Below are 20,122 nucleotides of genomic sequence, written 5' to 3' on the forward strand. Positions count from 1 at the left end.
TAGATTCAGGGGCTTCTCATCATATGGAATCTTCACAGTCTATGTTCTCTACATTTCAGCCTTGCACCATGCCCCAAATTTTGATGGGCAATCATACATACATGGATGTGATTGGGAAAGGATCTATTGACATTGGGGACAACTCCTTCAATGATGTGTTGTGTGTACCCCACTTGACAAACAATCTCCTTTCTATCTATCAAATCACACATGGCGCAACTAAGAGAGTTGTGGAGTTCACACCTGAGTCAGTTTTCATTAGAGACTTGGAGACTAGAGCTATCATTGCGACTGGGGTGGTTGATCATGCATCTCGATTATACTCCTTTTTAGATTTTGTTGATGATGATGATTTCACATTTGATGACTCTACACATGTTGATCACACTTCTTGTGATGGTTCATATTTTGAGGAGAACTTTGGGCACTTGAACTTGGGGATTCTCACTTGTGACCCCGTTCTTGAGCCTTGTATTTCATCTCCTCATATTGATATCACATCACCTATTGCACCTGATGATGCAGATAGTGCGACAATTTTGCCTTCATGTGATTCACTGCAACAGGATATTCATTGTCTTCTAGCTTCAGATTCATGGGATGATTACTTGACAAACATTGCAGGTTTGTTTGTGGAATCCTACATTACAGATTTGGGAAACATCATTGATGACATTCATCTTCTCTTTGATGAAGATGATCCTTCTTCGATTGTTGTGAGGGAACACTCTGACCCTCTTGTTCATTCTCTACATGATCATTCTTTTGAGGTTGATATGATTGTGGATACTTATGTACAACAGTTGGAGGAGGTCTCTTTATGTTTTGACGAGACATGTGAGTCTTTGGGACATGTTCTACATCCATCTCCACTAGATCTTGGAGTGCCTTTTTCAGTAGTGGGGCACAGTTTACCACCTTTGGAGGGGGTATCTTTCAGCATCGACATGGGGACACTTGAGTGTTTTTCAGAGATTCCATTCATCATGAATTTTCTTCATACATCTTCCCTTCATGATTGGGGAGACTTCATGGATACACCTTTGGTTTTGTTTCTTCCTAAGGGGAGGAATGTTGTTCGACATTCGTGGAGTAGTTTCTTCATACATCGAGCTTCTATCATTGGTGCAGATTCCACATTGAGGGGGGGCTTCCTAGCTTCTCTTCTTCTCTCATATGGGGGGGACTTTTTCCCCACATGGGGTTTTGTTCCTCACATTCTTCTATGAGAGTTCTTTGTATCTAGCTTTCATCTCTCTTTTGGGGGATGGTTTTTTCCCATTGGGTTTTTCTCTCTTTCCCCGCTTTGTGAGAGATTTCATTACATTGGTTTTCATGCATTTGTACATGGGTACCTAACATGGCCTCGTAGCTGGGACCCATCTTGCATTGCTTAGTTGCATTGTAGACTTAAGTGCATTCCCCTAAGTTGCACTTAAGGGGGTTGTTGGTGTAAATAATTATTCATCTTGGATATTATTACACCTTACTTAAGTTTACTTAGGAAATGCATTTCATAGTAGTTTGGGTATGAGACACTTGGGTGTTTGTGCCACATTGGGATAGTGTGTGTAGGAGAATTCCCACATTTTATGGTGTTGATCTTGTTGTTACACTCCACATTCAGTGGGTGATCCACCTCATGTGGACTATTATATTGTTTCTCCTACCTACCCTTGTTTCTTATTGAGCCACATGTCATGTTTGTGTGCTCACATATCCATATAGCCTTGTCTATATAAGCAGGCTCATATTCATTGTATGTAATGAAACGATTGATGATCCAGTTGATCAGTATTTTCATCTTGATAGAATACAGTTTATTTCTATCATAGATTTTATCTCTCTTATTTGTTCTTTCCATTGCCTCTTGATCTTGGCAAAATCTCACAGAATAAATAAATACATTCACATTACTTTGAACTTTGAAGAGCTTGGTCCCTAAAAAAAATTAGTATTCAACTGATATGGTCTTCATATTTAATAGCTATCTTGTCCAGCTCCATGAGAGGTGTATTTCAACAATTCAATACATTTTTTTTTTATGTAAACAAAAAGAAATGAATTGGAATTTATGACGAAATTTAGCTACTGCTATTTCTGAATATATTCATTATTTCCTTTCGACTGAAGGGGGTGAATGAAAGGGCTCTCTCTCCAAATTGACCCCTATGGGTGACTTGCTGAACAAGCTAAATGTGTACATCGTAAAGTTTGAAGAAACAAACTGGCAGTGGGGTAGCCATACTTGAGGTGAGACATCGACAGGTGATGGCGACAGGTAATAAGACATCCAATTTCCATCCCCTCAAACATCTTATCAGTGGAAGACATGATAACAATAATATTATGTTTGTTTTAGAGAAGTAAAGTTGTTATGACAGAGGAGGATCCCCTTCACAGATTTTTATTACGTACTGCACCCTTCCTCACAAATTTATTTTGGCTACGACTTATCTTGCGACCGAAAATGATTAACGGTCGGGATATCTTGCTTCGTCTTCCATCCTTTTTTAAACAGTCTTTACCGTTGATTTAGAAATTAGCTTATATACCTTAAATTTTAATTTAATCTATATAAAGTACGCCGAGAGATATCCTTCTCGAGGCGCCTATTTGACTTTAGGGTGTAAAATTAATAAAAAAATAGGCATCTTGGGAAGGATATCTCGAGAAGGAATTTATATAGATTAAATTAAAATTTAAGGTATATAAGCTAGTAGCGGTTGGGTGACGCGACATGAAAAACATAAAATAAATGCAATATATAATTATATAGTATCTTTTTCTTGAATTGAATTATATTGTAGTATTATAATATTATTATATTATTATATTATTATATTATTATGTGGAGATATATGAAATTGTATATATCCATTTAGACTATTTTTAATAAATATTTATGTGTTACAAGATTAAAGCATATACAAAATTGATATCTCTGATATACAAAATTGTAAGATATTTATTAGACTTTTATTTAATGATAGTATAAAACATTATTTAATGCTCACTATTATGGTTACAGATAGGCTTAGGGTTAAGGTTAGTATTGTGGTTAGAGTTAAGGATTACATAATTGTTAGGGTTGTGGTTAGGGTTCACATCGAGGTTAGGGTTTGGTGTAGGTTTAGAATTATGTTTAGGGTTAGGATTTAGGATTACTATTAGGATTAGGGTTAGGCTTAGTGTTAGGGCTAAGTTTATGGTTAGGGTTAGGCTTAAGGTTACTATTATGGTCAAGGATACAGTTTACATCATTGTTAGGGTTAGGGTTGTGATGAAGGTTAGGTTTCAAGGTCAAGGTAATGATAATGGTTAGGGTTTATATTATGGTTAGGGTTGGGATGAAGGTTAAGGTTTTGTTTAGCTTTCAGATTATGGTTAGATTTAGAGTTAAGGATTCCAATTAGGGTTATGGTTAGGTTTCCATGTTAGGGTTAAGTTTATGGTTAGGGTTAGGGTTTATTGTTAGTGTTTCAATTATGTTTAGAGTTTATTTCAAATTTAGGGTTAGACTAACCATAATTATAGTTAGGGTTAGGGTTATGATTATAACTAGGGCCGGGTTAGGATTACAACTTGATTTATGATTATTTAATGTAGAGTTAGGGTTAAGGTTAGTATTATGGCTAGGGTTAAGGTTTACATCATTATTAGGGCTAGGGTTAGGGTAAAGATAATGGGTAGGGTTAGCATTGAGGTTCGCTTTTGCTTTAGGTTTAGGATTATGGTTAGGGTTATGGTTGGGGTTAAGTTTAGAGTTAGGGTTTTGGCTAGATTAGGGTTAATATTAGTCAAGGATTAGAGTTCAATTAAAATCACATTTCAATTAGGGTTAGGGTTAAGTTTAGGAATATAGTTTAATATGGTTTAATTCTCGGATTAGAGTGGAATTTAAGGTTAGGTTATAGTTAGGTTTCAATTATAGTAAGATAAAGTTTAGGGTCAAGTTTAGGGTTAGGATTATAATAAGGGTTAGGGATAGGGTTAAGGGTTAGGGTTATGATTATGGTTAAGGTTAGGGATAAGTTATGGTTGGGATTTAAATAATGGGTAGGGTCAGGATTTACATCATGGTTAGGGTTGGGGTCAAGGTTAGGATCATGGTAGGATCATAGTTAGAAATATGGTTTTGATTAGGGTTAGGGTTTATGTCATATTTAACAATAATTTGAGAGTTAAAGTTAGGTTTTTGGTTGGTTTGGGTTATTGTTAGGATTATGATGAGGGTTAGGGTTTAGGGTTATGGTTATGGTTATGGTTTATGGATTATGTTTAGGGTCAAGGATTAGGATTATGGTTAGGGTTTACTGTTGGCATATGCACACTCCAATGAGACATTGCAGGTGATTGAAGGTTTTGTCATTGATGACAACCTTACAATCCTATGACACCGGCAAGACATTCCACCAACACCAGCAAAGCAGACCCTACACCGACACTCGAGACTACCGGCACCGACAGTAAAAGGAAGCATACCGACATAGAGGCCGACAGGAATTATGTTATAATATATTTTGTTTTAATATTGTAAAATCAGTGTAAGCCGACTAAGGCAAATTGTAAAATGACTCTTATATATATAAAGGAGTTCATTGTAGAACATTGAAAAGTGATGGATGAGAAGGAATATGTGAGATATGGAATGTAATAAGATAGACCTATGAAGTGAATTATAGGTTAAAGGTTTATGTAAAGAGCAGAGCAGAAACCAGTACTAGATCTAGTACATTCATGAGACTTATGAATGAAGTTCTAAAACCCTTCCTTGGTAAATTTGTTATTGTTTACTTGAATGATATTCTTATTTTCAGTAAGAATAGAGATGAACATATGCAACATTTGAATTTTGTCCTTAAGAGATTGTAGGAAGAAAAACTTCTAATCAATGTGGACAAGTGTCTTTTTATGCAGGAAGAATTGACGTATCTTGGTTTCATAGTTTCAGGTGGAAGTATCAAGATGGATCCTGAGAAGGTGGAGAGAATCTTGAATTGGCCTTCTCCAAGGTCAGTGACTGAAGTTAGAAGCTTCCATGGCTTGGCTTCCTTTTACAGGAAGTTTATAAGAGGTTTTAGCCAAGTTTGTGCACCTATCCTGGAAACAATCAAAGGGGGGCAGAAGTGCAAGTTTGTGTCGACAAAGGAGGCTGAGGAAGCTTTTCAAAGTCTCAAACAAAAGGTAGCTTAGCAACCTATACTTGCTTTTCTAGATTTCCAAGAGGTTTTTAAAATTGAGTGTGATGCATCTAATGTTGCTATAGGGGATGTTTTGAGCCAAGAGGGTAGGCCCATTGCATTTTTTAGTGAGAAAATCAATGAGGAAAAGAGGAAGTATTCCTCATATGATTTGGAAATGTATGCCTTAGTTCAAGCCTTGAAAAAGTGGAGGCATTATCTCCTTCCAAAAGAATTTGTTATTTTTACTAACAATCAGGCACTTAGCTTCTTGAATAGCCAGGAGAAGTTGAGTAACAAGCATATGAAATGGGTAGAATCTATCCAAGAATATACCTTTACAATCAAACACAAAAAGGGAGTTGCAAACAAGGTGGTAGATGCCTTGAGTAGAAGATCCTTGATAGTGCAAGAGGTGAAGTTGCAAAGTGTGGGGATTGACTCCTTGAAAGGTATGTATGAAGGTGATGAAGACTTTCATGAAATTTATAAAGTTTGCTCTGATTTTTATGAAGCATACCATGTTGAATATGCTGATTACTTGATCCAAGATGGTTTATTGTTCAAAGGACATCAACTATGCAGTCCTAGGTGTTCAATGAGGGAGGATATTGTGAAAGAAAAGCATTGTGGAAGCATGAGTGGACATTTTGGGCTGGATAAAACCATTGAGTAGGTAAGACGACACTACTATTGGCCTAAGATGCAAAGGGATGTGAGAAGATTTGTTGAAACACACACTATTTGTCAAAGGCCAAAGGTACTTCCACCAATGCAGGTTTGTATAAACCATTACCCATACTTACAAGGCCTTGGGAAAGTTATAGTATGGATTTTGTAATGGGATTGCCTGAGACTCAAAAAGGCTTTGATAGCATCTTTGTTGTTGTAGATTGGTTCAGTATGATGGCATATTTCTTGCCATACAAGAGTGCAAGTGATGCAACCTATGTAGCAAATTTGTTTTTCAAAGAGATTGTAAGGATACATGGACTTCCTCTAACAATTGTGTCTGATAGGGATGTGAAATTCATTGGCCATTTTTGGAGAACCTTATGGAAGAGGTTGGGAACAAACTTGAACTTTAGTTCAGCCTACCATCCACAAACAAATGGGCAAATTGAAGTTGTGAATAGGTCCTTGGGAAACCTATTGAGATGCTTGACAAAGCAATATGGAGAGAAGTGGGATGTTGTACTTCCACAAGCTGAATTTGCATTCAATGATTCTGTGAATAGGAGTACAAGAAGGAGTCCATTTCCGATTGTGTATGGACAGAATCCAAGAGGCATCTTGGAGTTGAGATACCTTCCACATGATGGGCAAACAAGTGCTCATGGTGAACAATTTGTTGATAGCATGAAATAAGTGCATGATCAAGTAAGGCTAGCCCTCCAAAAGAGCTCGCAAAAGTACAAAGAACTCGCTGATAAGAAAAGGAGGGATGTACAATTTTAAATTGGTGATATGGTGTGGGTTTACCTGAGAAAAGAAAGATTGCCAAAGGGGAAGCATACAAAGTTACTCATGAAGAAAGTGGGTCCTTGCAAGGTTTTGAAGAAACATGGGTTGAATGCCTATGAGATATCCCTTCCCTCTAACCTTGGTATTTATCCTATCTTTAATGTATGTGATCTAACACCCTATAAAGGGCATGTTGCTGCAAGTACAAACTTTCATGTGGAGGAGATTCAAGAGGACATTGCTGATATACCTCCTCATGCACCAAAGAACCCTGAAAAAGATCATTGGTGAAAGGGTCATTAAGAAGACCATAAATAAAGAGTACAAAAAACACCTTGTGAAATGGGTAGGAAAACCTATTGAAGAGGTAGAATGGATGGATGGGGTAAAAATTCTGAAGCATGGCACTTCATTGGACCAACTTATCTCATGTGGAAATGAGATCAACCCACCCCAGGAGTATGGTGCATGGGCACAAGCCTCAATTTCATAATTTATTGTTTGAACACTTCATTTTTTTGATAGAAAGGTGTTGGGAAGGATCAAATAATCCTTTGTTTATGTTTTGTTTTGTAATAAGGTCCTAATTGTCCATTTTGTAAGGCCTAGTGTCTTAGGGTGCATTATAAACCCTATGGTCAACTATGGTCAAAGGGACTTAGGATGAGTAGAATTAAGGAGTCAAGGTTGTTTTGGTCTATTTACATCCATTTCAATGTGTTTAGGTCCCTAGGTTGATAATAAAATTAATTTGAATGGCAAAATGCAAAAATTGTCAAAAATTGACGAAGTTGTCAATTTGTAAAGCAACTTTTCAAAAAGTTGTTGTAATTGGTTGCCCAATGTTCATAAAAATCTAAAATCAGTTTGAAAATATTGGGAAAACTATAAAATGCCTCAAAAAACTCGTGTGGGGGTTGTTGTGGGTGGAATTTGTAAACTTGATATTTGAAATCAATAAAAAACTGTATTTTTCCAGAAAATTTGTTGTTCTTTCGGTTGGTACGGAATTTCACGACCTCCAAACTAAAAAATTATTTCATGGGGAGTTACAGGGGTGAAATATCTTTCTTTTGAATCCAACCAGAGGTCTAGAGGTGGAGTATTGAGGGAGAAAAGTTGTAATAGATCCAAACAACCCGTGAAAGTGCCCTTTCTTAGGGTTTCAACTTCAATTTCCCATTTCTTCCAAATTCACCATGGGAAAATTCTAAAACTTGGTGAAATGGAGGATTTGGAAGTGTATTTTAATATCCAAAAGGTTTCAAACCGAAAGGATGCAATTTGGGTGATATTTTGTTAAATTTGGCCAGGCATCTCTATGTGACTGGTTGTGGGAATTGAATAAAATTCATGAACAGTCCCCATAACTTTAGTGTTAATACAAAATAGAAGCTATAACTTGGTATTTGGTGATGATTTGGATACCCCAAGGTTCTCCAATAGTTAATTTGGTGGAGTTGCAGGTTTGGAGGGTAGTTCCTTTGTTAAGTGCTTAAATTAGCCCTTATTAGCCTAGATGAGGGTTTAATAGAAATGGTACTTGCAAGAGGTTCTAGAAATTTTTATTTGGTAGAAAGTGCTGCCCCAGGTTGGTGTTCAATAAAATCAAACAATATTGGCCTGTCCTTTGGAGTTTTTGGGTGGGAAGCCAAAAAGTGAGTTTTGAAGGCTAATAGGTCTAAGGAGCCAATTTGCACTTTGTGACTTTTGGGACTTGAACAACCAAATCAGAGGGTTGTTTGCCATCATTTTAGTTTTTAGGAACCTATCAAACCTGTCTTGAGTTTTTGTTGGCCTATAAAACCATTTGGAGGGGTTGTGAGCAATTTGAGCCATTTTGAGCACTTTTGCCTGTGGGGTTTGAAACCAAATATTGATAACCATGCACACTTTCCCATTGTGGGGTTATGGGGATGGAAATAGGTGATATGGGATGTTTAATTGATACTCTTAAAGGTGTGAGGCTTGGTTGGAGTGAATCCTTAAAAGGAGGGTTTGTTGTTTGGTTGAGCAAGTGAGTAACTTGGAGCATTTTCAAGTTGTTTGAACCATACCTCTGCATCAATAGGGGTTGTGCATGTGCCATGAGAGTTTTTTAACTAATTTTTTCTTAACAAAAATGCTATCTTTGCAATGAAGACTTGGACCAATATTAATGGTAGAAAAAGTTTTCTCTTCACATTTTGTAACAATTGGGAGTCCTAGATGCTTAAAAAGACACTTCAAAAATTCTTATAAGACACACACATAATTAATTAGTGTTTGAGTAGGGAAAGTGTTTAAGCTTAATGTTGTCCATCATGACAAGCAAGCCTTGATTGTGAAATTTGATGTTTCAACATCACTTTGACATTGATATTGGTCATTTGAGCTCTAGTCATCTACTTGCACCTTACATTCATTAGTTGGTATATGGCTTTTCTTCTTTGTAGAAGTCTACTCAAATTTGTTCATGTTTAGTTGGAAACTAACACCAAAGTTGATAACATAATAGAGTGTTCTACTCTTTCTTTTGTCATTTGGTGTCACAAAAATACATTTTACTATTCATCACAAACAAACAAAATTTAACGATGATGTAAAATAATAATTTGTGAGATTTTAAATGCAGATTGCATTTATGATTTATAATTAAAAAAAAAAATCATTCCTATCATATTTGGTTGGTTTTCAATTTAATGTTTAATATACCTTTGCAATTTTTATCAGATTGGCCATTATCCATAAAACACAATTTTGAGAATAACATAAATTATTTTTTATTTCTTTTTAAACATAAATCTTTTAAGACCAACATCTATTGTTTTCATATTGTTTTAATAATTTTTTTATTTTTTATTTTTCAATTGACAGTAATTGTAGTTTAAAGAAATTAGTAAGACACAACGTTTGCATATACACCCAAATTATTTTTTCTTAATTAAAATAACAATATCAATACAAAGTGCAAGGTTAATGGGATTTTTGGACATCGTTTACTATTTTTGAAAGTCTTGAATGTATGAGGTTATTTTGGGTAACAAATGTATGTTTATTAAAAATAAAAAATGATATTTAAATAAAATATAATTATTTTATGTTTCTATGAAGTTGAAACCGAGGGCTATTTATTCATAAATATTTTTACATTTTGTAATATTATTTGACCTAAAATATAATTGAAGTGAAAAAATAAAAAGAGTAAAAGTGATGCATGACACTTGGACATAAAATGGTGTCACATAGGGTGTTTAAGGGACACACACATACACTTCGAGAATATCATTGACAATTTAAACTTATTTTATTTTTTTGTGGGCCAAATTAAACAACTTATTTGCATATTTGTGATAATAGTGTTTGCATACCCTCATCAGACATTTGTCACCATTTTATTCTTTTCCCCCTTGTGTTTTCTATGTCATGTTTTTCAATATGTTTTTCTTGCATATATTATCCCCTAGCCATGTCACGTTTCCTTTCCTCTATTGCTCTAAAATCCTTGAAATCATGTTTCCTAAGTAGAATTTTACATTTAATATAAGCTCCACCCATGTCCTAGCTTTCCCCTTTATATTTCCTAAGTTTTTGAACCTTTTCCCCCTTGTTTATCCCTTAATCTTCCATCCCTAGATTAATTTTTCATTTGAACCCTACCTTTTCTCCTCCCAAAGCATGCCAACATAAACAAATTTTCCACCAAAAAAATCACTTATAAATGGCCACCTTGCATCTCAACATTCTCTAAAAATTGAAACCAAACCCAGTTGGAGGTCATCACCTATAGTTGGACATTCATAGAGTTGGGCTTGACCTTTTATCATCCTAACAAATCCTTTGAATAAGATATCATTTAATGCCACACTTTCCCATTACCAACATGCACCTTTTCAAACGTTTCTATAAAATCTATAAATAGGCCCAACCTTTGCCTCAATTAACATAGGAAAATGTTTTTTGGCATAGGATGTCAAGGTTTTCTACTTTTAGAATGAGTGCAAGAGTTCTAAAGTATTTCAAAAATTTCTTGAGTGTGTTAGCTTCAAGATCCAACCATTGAATTTTTTTATCACATTTAAATGATTGGTTCAGTTCAATTCTTTATAGCTAGGTCCCAATTTTCCAAGGTTTTAAAGTATGGTTTTCTTTTCTTTGATGGGGTTTACATGCAAATGATATTATTTTTCTAAGGTATTGTAGGTATTCTTTTTTCATTCATCCCACTGCCCTTCCAAGCCATCACCTTCCATTTCATCCCATATGAAGACAATCTCCATCCAAAACTCTTGCCCCTAAGCTAGTTTGTATCCATCCTAGAGTACTGAGCCTGAAAACTAATGCTAGGTTTTGTCTTCTTCTATCCACCTTCAACATTAACTCCATCTATACACATCCTTTGTGATACATCTTGATCCTCAATTCATCGATAGTTTTACTTGGGCTAGGTCCAAAATTGATCGTAGAGGTTTCAAATTGCAAAATTAAATTTGGGCTCTAATTAATTCCCTCAAAATGCATTTTATAAATCAATTAGAGTTTGAAAAATGCTAACTTGTGCACTAACGTGTTGTATTTAATGAAAAATCATAATTTATATTAAACCATCAAAGTTTCATAGAGAAAATCGGAACATTATCATAGAATATCAATTTATATTCCCATCGTAAGCATCACCATATATTTGTTTTCTATCTTGAATGATTTGTGCCACAAATGTAATATTTTCTTGCCTATCGGCGGTACAGGTAGATTGAACAACAATGCACATTTCCAGTGCTTCAAATATATACAACCCCGCTGTAGACCTGCATTTCAAGGAAAACCCTTTCAGAGGGTAAGTAAATTCATTCCCACATCACAACCATGAAGTTTTCATTTACTAATTGCACAGTTTTCCAAAATAAGCTTCATCAATATGTACGTTGAGTACGGTACTTAAGTGTTTGATGAATGACAGAACAAGATATCATTTCATGGAATATTTTAAGTATAGCTCACAGAAGATATCGGTATCCTCATGAGGCATTGACACTGTTTCATCAAATGCAACGAATAGGTGTCCAACCTGACCAGTTCAGCTTTGCCATACTCTCAGCCTTCGCCAAAATAAGAGCTTTGGCACAGGGTATGAACATATATCAAAGCATAATGGAAAGGGAATTTTTCTCAGGTGTTGTGATTGCAAATGCCCTGGTAGACATGTATGCGAAATGTGGAATTGTACACAGAGCACGTGAATCGATATACAAAATGGCTTAAAGAGATGTAGTCTCATGAAATTCAATGATTGCAGGATAGCGCAAAGTGGAATTGCTAAAAATGCCCTGGAAAGTTTAAATAAAATGCAATTGACGGGTATGAATCCAGACTCTACGACCTTTGCAAGCATCCTCCCAGCCTCTGGGCAAATGGGAGATTGAGAACAGGGTATGGATGCCCATCAAAGCATAATCCAGATGCTGTAGTCATAAGTGCGCTTGTAGACATGTATGCAAAATGTGGAAGATAAGTTACGTGAGTTATTTGACAAAATGACTCGAGGAGATTTGGTTTCATGGAATGCAATAATTGCAGGATATGTTCAAAATGGACATGTTGAGAACGCCTTGGAAACTTTCAAGAAAATACAACTTGCAGATGTAAAGCCAGATTCAACCACCTTTGACAGTATCCTCTCCGTTTGTGTGAAAATGAGAGCTTTAGAAAAGGGTATGAATATCCATTACAGCATAATTGAAAGAAGACTTTTGTCAGATGTCGTAGTTACAAGTGCCCTGGTAGACAACAGACATGTATGCAAAATGTGGATGTATGCACAAGGCATGCGCACTGTTTGAAAAAATGTCTCCAAGGGATGTGGTCTCGTGGAATGCAATGATTGCAGGATATACCCAAAATGGGCTTTTTGAAAAGGAACTAGAAACTTTTAAACAAATAGAATTGGCTAGTGTAAAAATAAACCCGACAACATTTGCCAACATTCTCCCAGCCTTCGTCAAAATGGGAGTTTTAAAACAAGGCAAGGTTATCCATCAATGCATAATGGAAAAGGGTATTTTGTCAGATGACATTGCAAATGCCCTGGTAAATATGTATTCAAAATGTGTAAGCATGCACAAGGCACATTACCGTTTGATTATATACCCCAAAGAAATGTCGTCTCATGGACTGCCATAATTGCAGGATATGCACAAAATGGTCATCTTGATGAAGCCTAAGCTTTTCAAATAAATGCCTCAAAGAAATGTGGTCTCATTGAATGCGATGATTGCACAAAATGGATTTGTTGACGAAGCCTTCGAAATTTTTAAGCAAACGCAATTAGAAGGTGTAAAACCAGTCTCCACATCCTTTGCCAGCATTCTCTCAGCCTGTGCCAAAATGGGAGAGTTAGAACGGGGCATGGAAATCCATCACAGCATAGTTAAAAGTGGACTTTTATTCAATGTAGTTGAAAGCGCTTTGGTAGACATGTATGCAAAATGTAAAAGCATATATGATGCAAGTGAAGTATTTGATGAAATGCAACAAAGAGATGATGTCTCATGGAACGCAATGATTGCAGGATATGCACAAATTGGATTTGTTGAAAAGGCCTTGGAAACTTCGAAGCAAATTCAGTCGGCAGGTGTAAAGCCAGATTCCAGCACCTTTGTCATCATCATCCAGATATGTGCCACAATGGGAGCTTTAGAACATGGTATAAACATCCATCAAAGGATAGTCAAAAGCAATTTTTTCTCAGATGTAGTTGCAAGTGCCTTGGTAGATATGGACGCGAAGTGTGGAAGCATGCACTAGGCACGTGAACTATTTGACAAGATGCCTCAAAGAGATGTGGTTACATGGACTGCAATGACTACAGGATATGCACAAAATTGGTTTGTTGAAAAGGCCTGGGGAATTTTTAGGCAAATGCAATTGGCAAGTGTTAATCCAGACCACACCACCTTTGCCAGCATTCTCCCAGACTGTGCTAAAATGGGGAGTTTGGAACAGGGCATCGGTGTCATTCAAAGTTTAATCGAAAGTGGTTTTTCATCAGATGTAGTTGCAAGTGCCCTGGTAGACATGTATGCAAAATGTGGAAGTATGCTTAGAGTACGTGAATTGTTTGACAAAATGCCTGAAAGAAATGAGATCTCATGGAATGCTACGATTGCAGGATATGTACATAATAGATTTTTCAATGATGATCTCGAACTCTTTGAACTAATGAAGCACTCTAAGACCAAGTCTGACCGTGTACGCTTCATTTGTGTTTTATTAGCATACAGCCATGCAGGTTTAGTAGACAAGGGCTGCAAATGCTTCAATTGTTGAAGTGACTAAAACTATTAAACTATAAATTTAATTATTATTTTATTTACTTTTTACATCTAATTAAAAAGAAAAATCATATTAGACTAAACTTTTGTTTTAATAAATTTGATGTAAAAAAATCAGAAATAGAAGAAAGGACCGTTGCTCTTTAAAGAAAAAAACCTTTTATTAGATTAATATTAATTTTAAAAGATCTTATATCATGCATACCATTTTCGTTAAATAACCTACACAGTAGTCAAATAAAGAATAAACGACACAAATTTAACGTTCGGGAAATCTCGATACTTACTCGCTTATCTCGCCTCCACATCAATTATTTCGTGTCCGATATCCCTTTCTATTTCTCGTACATCCACCTTTGTAACTTCTGCTAACTTATTTTCCACATCCTCTATAGTCGCTGAACGCCAGTTTTCCTTTATTGCCCTGAACTTTTCTTGTATTGCAAGTGCTTTTATTAAATTCTCTTCTTTGAATTCTTCTGCCCATTTCTTACAATATTGAGGTAAAACTTCTTGTAGTTCTAAAACACCACATGCTATTATATCTCCCAAGCAGCTCACTGGTACTGCTCCATCGACAAATTCCCTCTCGGTGCTGTGATGTTTCTTAAAAATGGCCTCGTGCACACAGTCCTGGCTAGCTGATTCTAGATCTTTTGTACCTTCGTTATGTTCATCAAGAAATGATTTGGGCGTCCAATATCGACAGAACTTGTCACTGAGGAGGAAGTGCGAATCTCCAGCCTTCGGAAACGCCTTCACAACTTTAGCAACCTCCTCAAATTTCAACGGTGGACGAGGATAGGAGTTTCTTTCAACCAGTGCTTCTATCTTTTGCACTATGATGTCTGCTTCTAAACTCATTTGGTAGGCTCGGCTGCTGCCTGAACTAAACAAATTAATGGGTGTCATTGTAATGTTATCAGGGAAGTCTAGAAATTCCAGTAGATCTTTTGCCTGCTTGTAAGCTTGCACAGCATCCTTCACAATCTCATTCGAATCCCCGCAAAGTTCTGCAAGTACATAAATTGCAGCGACTGCTGCCATCTTCCATACCCCTATGTAAGAATATATGTCTCCAGTTGGAGAAAGCCGCTCTCGAATCTCTTGACGACTTTTCTCGACACTGTTCTTAATTACCTCTACTATTTTCTTAGAATTTTCCCCCTTCTGAGAAGAATCTTCCATCACAGACTTTGTTTGATCTACTGATGACTGGGTCACATACAAAATTTCTTTGGCTTCTGTGTTGAGATCCACTTCTGCATCCGACACCAAATCTTTTATCCAGTTGATACATTCGGGGGTGATGAAAATCCGAGCCAACAATTTTGACAACCACCGACAGAAAAAGTTGAAGAGCACGAGCAAATAGATCACTAGAAAGAAGAGACCTGTAGGAAGCATAGTCATAAGAAAGATCAAGAGTAATAATACCCTCAGCGCTTTCCACACATAGGTTAGTATACGTTTGCAGTGAGAGACATAATCAAGTGGGTTCAGATTCCAGGCTCTTCCGACCAAAAGGTATACCAACCGGAAGAAGCGATTTCCACATGCCATAGTATAAGAAGAGTAATTGAAAAGCTCGCCACGTGATGCATAAAGCAAAAGAAATACAGCCCATCTCCAGATGACAATAGCCCATCCTGTGAGGATGAAAACGCACTGAAAGCACAATGTCCACCTCACACTATTATTAATATGATGTAAAAGAGATTGCCGAGATATTGCTTTGGCCACCACCACTGCAACACATATCGTCACAACCATTAACACAGCTGGACTGAAGGCCGAGCTAACCAACCAAAATTCTTGCTGACAACCACGAACTATAGCCTCTGTCTTGAATACATCAAACTTCTTTGTAACAAGCATTTTACTTTTTAATTTTCCTTTAAGGATTTTACTTTGTACAGTTCCTTCAACCATCTTACCAATCTTGTGATTTAGACGGTCACGAGTGAACTTACAATTTATAATTGCCAAACCTATGTAAAGCACAAGGGAAATGGCTGCCACCAGCAGAAGCACACTAGATGAAATAAACATCGTCCTCCCTGCATTTCTGAATGCGGGGTCATTGACATTTTCAAGCAGATAAATCTCGGTGGCCATATGCAAACATAAACTTACCGCTAAAGCTGCAATATTTGACCACCTTCCCCCAGAGCTGTGAAAGGCCACGCCCGGCAGCACACATGCCAAAAATGTGCAGAGAACAAGTCGAGCACTATCGATAGACAGTTGATTGTTCACCAGTGTTTTTAACTCTTCTTTTGATTTGCGATTGACATTTTGGGCATCGAAATGCCCAAGAAATTGAACGGACAAGGCAGTGAGAGTGAGACCACTGCCCTGAATCCATTTATCCCTTCTTTTACATGCCCTTACAATGTCCCACGCAACAAATACTGAAAGTACAGATATGGCAAGTAACGTCTTCCCCACTTGGACACTGGATTCCATTTTGCTTCGTAGCCCTCACAAGCAACAACAGTTATTTGATCTCTACACCCCACTTAAAACATGTTCAGTCTCTCTCTGTAAACACCCGCGAAGGTCCTGCTTCGTGGATTAGATCGATTAAAATATGACTCATCTATTGAATGGAATAGACTCTTTATTATTAATAATTAATATTGTTTTCCTCAAAATTTATTTAAAATTGTTGACCTTAAATCTTTGAAAAAAAAAATCTCAAAAGGATTATTTAATGAGACTATTTGTTTGCAGCTCAAGTTATAAAAGATCATTGTTTGACATTATCTATACATCACTTATCTAGATGCACCTTGATCTAGATGCACCTTGATGCACCTTGATTTAGATGCATCTTGATTAAAAAAAACAGTAGGTAGTATTCTAAAAAATTGATATTTTATGTTTCAAACAATAGTTTTTATTTGTACTATTATTGGAACAAAAAGCAGCAACAACCTTCACAACAATTAATATATGCTCAACTAGTGATGCTCTTACCCTAGATGCACCTTGATTGTTTAAAATAAAGAATAGGTAGTATTCAATTTTTAAGATTTAAGTAATTTATTAATTATGCACCTAATTCATCAATCATAAAAATAATAATTGTATTCTTATTTTAATATTTAATTTAATTTATTAATTGGGCACCTTCTTCACCAAACACAGCGATCTGATTGGTACACTTAAAAAAAATAAATAAAAAGTGTGTAAACATTTGACCGTAGTAATTAATTGCTCACGTGCTCCATTAGTCACGGCGACCTGGATTGGTACACAACCTGCTCCGCCAGTCACGCCAATCTCGATTGTTCCACATTTTTCCAGAAAAGGCATAAAAAGAGTTAACACTGTTCACGCGTCTATGAGAATTCTGACACAACGTTCAACTACAGGCCGAGTCTCCCATTTAATGTAATTTACCGTAAGGGCGGTGATTTAATGAAATCTTGGGCTTGTAAGGAATGCCAAAAACAAACGTGGGGCTTTCCAGAAAGATTACTTCCCTGACAGCTACAGCTTGTCCGTTGAGGTTTTGACATATTCTCAATTCGATGTGACATCGTGCTTTATGTTACACCTTATCATTGTGTTTATTGGATGTGTCTATTTTGGCTTCAAAATGGCAGTATGGATTGACACACGTTTTATACCGTCGATTTTGTAATAAACGGTTGCGATTGACTAAACTGTCGCTAACACGTTGTACGAAAGGTCTGTTTTGGAGCCAGAATAGCTTCAGCCTGGTTTACTGAGGAGACTTGATATCCTTTCTAAGCCATCGTATATAACTAGCACCTGCAGTCATCATAAGAAAATATGCTGATAGGTGATTGATAAGAAAATATAAACTAGCAATTGCATCTTGGTGTCCAATGGGTACGTCGAATAGATGTGGTCAATTAGAAAAAAAAATTGGTCTATATTTTTTATACATTTGTGCAATATATGATATAAATAGGGAGAAAGAGAGAGATGGGGGGGGTAAGAAGATAGAGTTAAGAGATGAAAGTAGAGAGATGATAGAGGATAATTAGAGAGGTATATAAAGATGGAGCAATATGGAGAGAGATGTAGGGAGAGGTAAGAATATATAGATAGGGGAGAAAGATAGAGAGGAATATAAAGATAAAAATAGAGATGGAGATGTAGAAGCAAAGGATGAGGGGGATGGAGAGATAAATAGAAAGATGAGAAAAAGGATAGAGGTATTTATTTAGTGAACTCATGTTTCTCATATTGTATGACTCCTCATAAGGAGCAACTATCTTCCTACCATGGATATGCTGGAGGAGAAATGTATTATTACAATCACACAAACCCATTGAAGAGATGAATGGCAATAATATTCAACAAATTGCCATATTGCAAATCATAAGTGATAATAATTTTCACAAGTAAAATAATTGTCATATGGAGATCAATCATTTATCTCCAATATCAAATCATTGACATGAAAATATGATCAATGTCCAATAGATTATTGGATTGGAGGCAATTCTATAGAAGGCAATTATTTCAAACACTTCATACACCGTGATAAAATATGAGAACAATTTATTTTTTAATACTAGATAATGCATGGTTGATAAGTTTTGAAAGATAATTACTTTGAAATGAACTACATAAAGAGAATAATAGTTAACTGAATATATGTATTGTTTTCAACATCTTGAATGAGAAATGTATACATGAAATTTATATATTAAAGAAATAAATTTTTTAAAAATTGTAGCATTCAAGTGAAAACGAAAATCAAGTCATAGAGACATTATTCGCATAATTTTGTAGATATTGATCTTCATTTTTTAAAAATTGGAGGTCTAGAAGATAGTGACTTGTAAATGAATCACATAAAGATAATAAGATTAAAATGTATTTGTTTATTTGACATAGGTGAAATTTATAAACTATAAAAATTTGCAAATGAGCAATAATAAAATAGTAGAATGTATTGAAGGAAATAAAATTTTGTATCAATTGAATCTGTTAAATTTCATTAGATGCATAATTGATTATTTTTTTTACTATTTATCTAATAATTAAGATAAATAGTTTAAATGTTAATAATGCATATGCTGATGGTGAGATAAATGATTAAGTGCTGCTAAGAACTACCATTCTTAGATATTAGAGGTGAACAAGATTATAAAGGTTCAAGATACAAAGTTCGAGATCATGAAGCAAGTTCAAAATAATATCTAACAAAATTAAGGTTGCAGGTGTGAAAAGATTCAAAATTTTCAAGATAAATAACAGAATTTAATATTAGATCACATGAAAAACGTCATCTTTTTAATCACATATAAAGCTAAACGCTTTTAACCTTTTTATCAATTTCATTATATAATTGTGTATCTCAATTTTTTTTATCTAAAATAATTATATGATGCTTATTATATTCTAATACATTATGACTTTTAACAACTATCATTTTTATATATATTAGAGGTGAACAAGATTATAAAAGTTTGAGATGCAAAGTTCAAGGTCATGGAGAAAATTCAAAATAATATCTAATAAAAAATTATTGCAAGTGTGATAATCATAACTACAATTATGAGACTAAACCAAAACAAATGTAGAATTCTCACAAAGCTTAAAAAATTCATGATAAAAAATAAAATTTAATATTATATTGCATGACAAGTTGAAATTACATATTTTTTACCACATATAAAACTAATTAGACACCTAAAATTGTCATGTCTAATTAAATAAATATTTTTATTTATTTAATTATTTTAGCCTAATTCTTCTATTAATTAAATAAATCTTTATTTATTTAATTAATTCATTTATCCTCTTCTAGTCTTATTTCTCATTTAAATAAATACATTTATTCATTTAAATTGTCCTTTTCCTAAATTAAATAAATGCTTTCATTTATTTAATTGATCCCACTTCCTCTATTAATTAAATAAATCTTTATTTATTTAATTAATTCATTAGCCTTTTCTACCCATGACACATGTCATTCATCTCTCAATTCCTACACTACCTACCCTCTCATTATTTTCTTATTTCTTCTACCTACCCTCTAATCCTAGCCAACCATTTATCTTTTACACCTCTTAATCTTATCCCTCCATTTATTATGATGTCTTCTATATAAGGAAATGCTTCCTTCATTATCAATTCTCCTAAGCATTCTAGCATTCGAACTTTCATATGCGATCA

General features: G+C 35.2%; 2 protein-coding genes across 2 annotated transcripts; both read left to right on the top strand.

Annotated features, from left to right (window-relative positions):
• Window positions 1-12,893: 12,893 nt before the first annotated feature.
• LOC131857497 (putative pentatricopeptide repeat-containing protein At1g68930) lies at window positions 12,894-13,430 on the top strand. Its single transcript, XM_059210147.1, has one exon. It carries the CDS (start codon window positions 12,894-12,896, stop codon window positions 13,428-13,430), a length of 537 nt encoding a protein of 178 aa, XP_059066130.1.
• A 21-nt stretch (window positions 13,431-13,451) lies between these two features.
• Window positions 13,452-13,952, top strand: LOC131857498 (putative pentatricopeptide repeat-containing protein At3g23330). The gene has a single exon (XM_059210148.1). It carries the CDS (start codon window positions 13,452-13,454, stop codon window positions 13,950-13,952), a length of 501 nt encoding a protein of 166 aa, XP_059066131.1.
• The last annotated feature ends 6,170 nt before the right edge of the window (window positions 13,953-20,122 follow it).

The sequence above is a fragment of the Cryptomeria japonica genome, chromosome 8 (genome assembly GCF_030272615.1).
Source record: "Cryptomeria japonica chromosome 8, Sugi_1.0, whole genome shotgun sequence".
Classification (NCBI taxonomy): domain Eukaryota; kingdom Viridiplantae; phylum Streptophyta; class Pinopsida; order Cupressales; family Cupressaceae; genus Cryptomeria; species Cryptomeria japonica.